Here is a 6,114-nt window from a genome sequence, read left to right on the forward strand (position 1 = left end):
TGTCTTAGAGCAACATACCGTCCCTTAGGTAGGAGATGATTGGTGTCGTCTAATTATTCTAGGTGCCTACCTCCTGCACACTGACGGTGTTTATTATTGGTGAGTTCTGGACAAAGAAGAGTACATGACAAGGAAAAGACATATGCTCTACTGATGCCACCTTAGCAAAACAGTTGGCTCAATTGTTCTCCTCCCTTGGGATTTGGATAAACTTTGCATTGAGACTGTGCATCCGGTTCTTCACTTGCTTGAGGTACTCTTTCATCCGTTCCCCTCTACATTCGTAATTTCCTTTAATTTGACTAGTGACCACTTGGGAATCGCAATGCACAATTATGTCTATGCCCCTGCAGCTTGTGCAAGATCCAATCCTGTTATCAGGGCTTCGTACTCGGCCTCATTTTTTGTTGTGGGGAAATCAAGTCGGATCATGCACTCGACCTCGTCTCCTTCTAGGTAGCAGAGTACAACCCCAGCCCTTCCTGAGTGTTTATTTGAGGACCCGTCTGTCTAGATCATCCATTTGGGGCATCTTTCTGCCCCCTACTCATCCGTGTTGGTGAATTCAACAATGAAATCAGCAATAATCTGTTCTTTTATGGCTGGTCACGGGCGATATTGTATGTCGAATTCACTCAGCTCGATTGCCCACAGTGCCATCCGTCCAGCCGCCTCAAGACTGCTCATTACTCTCTGCAATGGCTTCTCTATCAAGACAACCAAAGCGTGGGCCTGGAAATACGGTTTGAGCTTGCATGCTGCGGTTACCAGCGTAAAGGTGAGCTTCTCCATAGGTGGGTACCTCTCTTCCGCACCTTAGAGCGCTTGGCTCGTGAAATATACGGGTTTTTGTACCCCTCTTCTTCCTTAACTAAGGCGGCACTGACAGCAGCTAGAGAGATGGCTAAGTAGAGGAACAACTCTTCTTTTGGTTTGGATGGGCTTAGCAAGGGTGGAGAAGAAAGGTATGCCTTCAGATCTTCAAATGCGCGTTGACATTCGGTCGTCCATTCAAAAGTCTTTTTTAACACGCAGAAGAAGGGAAGGCACTTATCTGTTGCTCTCGAAATGAACCGGTTTAAAGCAGCAATCTTGCCGTTTAAACTTTGTACCTCCTTGGTGGTTTTTGGTGGAGCCAACTCCATGATGGCCCGTACTTTGTCCGGGTTGACTTCAATACCCCTCTGGGACACCATGAACCCCAGGAACTTTGAACGCGCGCTTATTCAGATTCAGCTTCATGTTGTAATGCCTAAGGGCCTCAAAAGTTTCCTTGAGGTTGTCTACGTGGTTGTCCTCCCGTGAGCTCTTCACAAGCATGTCATCAACGTATACTTCAACGTTCCTCCTGATTTGGTGTGCAAACATCTTGTTCATCAGTCTTTGGTATGTCAAGCCTGTGTTCTTGAGGCCGAACGGCATCACCTTATAGCAGAAAAGACCCTGGCTTGTGACGAAAGAAGTCTTTTCCTAATTTGCTTCGTCCAATTTGATCTGGTTGTATTCAGAGAACGCGTTCATGAAACTTAGCAGCTGGTGTCTTGTTGTTGAATCCACCAAGATGTCAATCCGGGGGAGTGGGTAGCTATCCTTAAGGCATGCCTTATTCAAGTCCGTAAAATCCATGCACATCCTCCATTTTTCGTTGGCTTTCTTGACCATCACCATGTTGGCCAGCTAGTTGGGGTAGTACACTTCCCGTATAAAGTTTGCCTCCTGCAGCTTACGGACTTCCTCAGTTATACTGCGGTCCGTTCTTGAGCGAATACCCGCTTCTTCTGATGAACGGGAGGAAAAGAGGGTGATATGTTTAGCTTGTGGACTATAACTGATGGGTCGATCCCTGGCATGTTTTCGTGGCTCCAAGCGAATACATCCTGGTTCTCCCTTAGGAATGAGATTAGAGCCTGACGGACAGGTGGGCTAGCAAGAGTACCAATTTTTGTTGTCCATTTGGGTTTTGAGTCGTTGAGGAGTACTTCTTCTAGCCTCTCCACTGGCTCTGCTACCGTTCGATGTTCTCTGATGCATATTGTGGTTACATGGTCATTCATTTCTAGCATAGCGATGTAACATTCGCGTGCCGCTACCTAATCTCCTTATGCATCTCCTACCCCCGTACTCAGTGGGGAACTTCATCATTAGGTGGTAAGTGGATGTTACGTCCTTCCACGAATTAAGGGTCGGTCGGCCAAGGATGGCATTATAAGCCAATGACCAGTCCACAACTAGGAATGTAATGTCCTTGGTGATTTGTTGAGGATAATCGCTGACGGTTACGGATATCGTGACCACGCCGAGCGAGTGCACTCTCGTCCCCCCAAATCGGACAAGAGGTGCGTTAGTTGGAATCAATCGCTCTCTTTCAATGTTCATCTGCTGGAAAGCTGGGTAGTATAGTATATTGGCCAAGCTTCCGTTGTCTACCAAGACCCTGTGAGTGTTGTAGTCCCCAATCTGTATGCTTATGACAAGTGCGTAGTCGTGTGGATGGTGGAGGCGTCGAGCGTTTTCCTCTGAGAACCTTATTATAGGGTTGTCAATTCGCGCCATCTTTGGGACCAAACTTGTCAATTAGACGTGCTGAACTATTCGAAGGTAAGTTTTGCGCGCCTTCTGTGTTGAACAGGACATCATTATGCCCCCTACGATTGTCCTTATGTCCCCAATGGGTGGTTTAGGACGCTCGTTTTCCCTTTAGGGGATAGGCTCTTGTGGCTAGTCCGTTTTCTCCTTGCTTACGAAACCTCTGCAACTTTCCCTGTCTGATCAAGGCTTCAATCTATTGCTTCAAATCATAGCATTCAGACATATCATGGCCATGATCTCGATGGAAGCGGCAGTACTTGTCCCAAGACCTCTTGTTGGGGTCACCCTTCAACTTGCTAGGAAACGTCAGGTATCCTTCATCTTTGATCTGCATGAGCACTTGATCGATGGGGAGGTTTAGCGGGGTAAAGCTTGCAAATCTTCCTGTGTGGGGCTTGGAGCGTCTATCCTCTCGCCTGTCTTTCGTCCTTATGGCCTTCCATCCCCTTTCCTATCTTGTTTCTTCTGGCCTTTCTCTCTTCATTTGCTTCTCCTCCCACGCAAGCAGTGCGTCTTCCACGTTCATGTATTTCTTAGCCCTGTACAGTATATCCAACATTGTCTTTGGGTCATTCTTATAAAGGGAAAACAAAAACTTCCCCTTTTGTTACCTATTGGTGAACGCGGCCACGAGTATTTTGTCATCAGCTTCATCAATCGAAAGCACATCCCTGTTGAAACGGGTGATGTAAGATCTTAGCGTCTCATCCTCCCGTTGCTTGATGTTCATCAGGCATGCAGTCGACTTCTTGTACATGTGTCCCCCGATAAAGTGCGAGGCGGACTAAGCGCTCAACTCCTTGAAGTTATTGATGGAGTTTGGTGTCAATTTGCTGAACCTAACTCTTGTAGGTCCCCTCAGTGTAGTGGGGAAAGCCCTACACATGATCTCGTCTGCTACGCCCTGTAGGTGCATTAGGGTTTTGAAGGTCTCCAAGTGGTCCAAAGGGTCCTTTGACCAGTCGTAGGCTTCAATTTGCGATATGCAAAATTTCGGTGGGAGAGGGAATGAAGTAACTGGCGTAGTGAACGGTAAATCCATCTGGTTCACCAGTTTGTCGAGGTCACTTGATACCCATCCCCTAAGGGCGTTCATCATTAGGTCCATCTATTACCTCATCATCTGTATATCCGTGACCAGGTTTGGTGAGGCGATATCTGTGGCCGTTTGCCTACCCACAACATTGCTGCCTTCTGGTCCTCCCCTATCCTGTCTATCGTTCGCGCGTAGATGGCTGTCGCCTTCCTGCTCCTCTTCTTGATCTCGGGGCCCGTTGTCCCTTTGGCGTAGTTGCTCTTCTAGCTTATAGTTCTGCTTGGTAAGACGTTCAATCACCACAGCGAGTGTCTAAACCTGTCTCTTAAGGGTTGCGATACATGGTTCATCTCCTTGGTTGTTGGTTGCCATCGAGCGAGTAAGCACCATGCAACCCTTTATCCGAGAAGCAGCAACGCGGCTTACCTACGTTCTGTTTCTTTCCCACAGACGGCGCTAACTAATGATTCCAAAAATTGTCAGTAAGTTGCACAACCCTTACGTGCCAAAACAACACCTGCATAACACCGAAAAAGAAGACCTCAAGAGAGTACCAGTGTGGTACCGGCCAAATACCCTCCGAAGGTTAAGTTAGAAAATTATCACCACTCTAGAGTGCTAGAGCTAGGGTCAATTATGCGTACTTTGTTTTCTAAAGATTTTGGCTTTTTTATAGTAGTGGGGAACCGACCTTGGTGCCTTGGCGAAGAGGGATATTTCCTTGTAGAGAAGATCCTTATAAATGTGCATAATCGTGGAGCACAAGTTATTGCCATTTGGAGTTTCTTGGGTGCCAAGTAAGCCATGTCATTGCCACTTGGCCTTTTTGCCACCGTCAACCTCAATATCCGTCCGGACCGTTCTCTGTCCTCTACGGGTGTCCCATTCTCTTTAGATCATTCTTTCCACTATAGGCGACCCGTTCCCCCTGGATCATTCTTCAACCTTCAAGGAGTTTTGTTGCCTCATCTTTTTGTTCGTCGACTTAGTAAAGCTACGTAGGGTAGGTCTTTGTAAATTCTATCTGTCTACTTTAATTTCACCATCTGCAAAAGTAAAGAATGGAGATAGGAAAAGGAAATGGAAGGATTTCTTTCTCCCAAATCTAATACTCTCTTTCCTTCCAACTTAAAAGGAAAGGGAGAGAAAATGAGATGGTTAAAATTTTAATTTTTATAATTAGTAACTGGATTCAAAATATAAATTATTTCCTTCTACTTTTCTCTACTAACCAAACAAAATGAGGGATGGAATTTTGTCTCTTCTCTTCTATTTCCTCTGCTTCCCCTTTCTCTCATTTTTCTTTCCTCTCTTCCTCTTTATTTGTCAAACCAAGGGTAAAATAAGTTTAGAATGCTTTCCCTTTCTTGTCATTTCCACTTCTTCTATACTTTTACTCTATTTTCTATTTACCTTCGGGTGGCCAAGCACAATGTTAATGCCAGATTTGGATTTAGGATCGCAACTTACACTTTGTTTTTTTGGATGTAAAATATTTTCAAGTGTTTGGATTGACCTCAGCACTAAAAAATGCAAATACAAACTAACTACCATTTACTACCACAAACCCAATCATTGTAGTCACCACTAGCCACCTAAATCACAAATTAGGGAGAAAAAATCAACAAAAGCCAGCCAGCCACCGCGGCCCATCTAGCCACTACTATTCACAAACCCACCCAGCCACCCACCACAACCCCCAAGCCATCCTAAAAACCCAGATTATGAAGGAATTAAAAAACAGGCCGAGATCTAGTGGTGGTGCCACCAAAAGGAGGTTTGATGGCTTCTCATAGCACTTGCTCTCATATTCCCAAAATTGACCATGTAAAGTGGACGCCATCATTTTTAAAATGAATCTTACTAATAATGTAAAATAGCCAAAAATTAAGACTTTAACAATGTCAGTAAGGTATCAACTAATTCCATGTCAACTTCCATCACAATTCTAAAAACAGTCTCAATGAATGATCAAATGGATAAAATGTCTATAAATTCTGATCTCTAGTATCTGTGCATACAAATATACAAACATTTGTGCACTCATAGAGCTAAGTTGACAAAAACTAATTGAAGTTTAAAACATTTATGCATTTAAAACACCAAAGCTAAATTCAAACTTTTCAAACATTGAACAATGCAGATCGTTGCAAAAAACGTTTCCCCAATTTTTCTTGCATTTTCCATCAATTTTTTAATGGTTACTGAGGTGCTAATGGGCCAAAGACTGCATTTTTGCTCCTTACTTTCCATCTGATGACCCCCATAAGTTTGCCATTGTTCACAAGGTCTTTAGTGCTAGCAATGTTAGCAAAATGTTCACTCTTAGGAATTCTAGATCAGAGATCTTAGTAGTGGCATTTCTAGATTTCAAGCCAGATCTGAGCAATGAGCAACAGAGCGGTGGTGATAAGGCTCACCTCGAGCCTTCACAGAGACTTCTCCTACAACAAAATAGGCCAAGATCTAATGGTGGTGCCACCAGAATG

General features: G+C 44.5%; 1 protein-coding gene across 1 annotated transcript; it reads right to left on the minus strand.

Annotated features, from left to right (window-relative positions):
• Window positions 1-1,739: 1,739 nt before the first annotated feature.
• Window positions 1,740-2,553, minus strand: LOC142608920 (uncharacterized). The gene is made up of 2 exons (XM_075780576.1): window positions 2,123-2,553; window positions 1,740-2,022 (listed from the first exon to the last, which is right to left on the minus strand). Exons 1-2 carry the CDS (start codon window positions 2,551-2,553, stop codon window positions 1,740-1,742), a joined length of 714 nt encoding a protein of 237 aa, XP_075636691.1.
• Between the last annotated feature and the right edge of the window lie 3,561 nt (window positions 2,554-6,114).

Source organism: Castanea sativa, chromosome 9 (assembly GCF_040712315.1).
Source record: "Castanea sativa cultivar Marrone di Chiusa Pesio chromosome 9, ASM4071231v1".
Classification (NCBI taxonomy): Eukaryota; Viridiplantae; Streptophyta; class Magnoliopsida; order Fagales; family Fagaceae; genus Castanea; species Castanea sativa.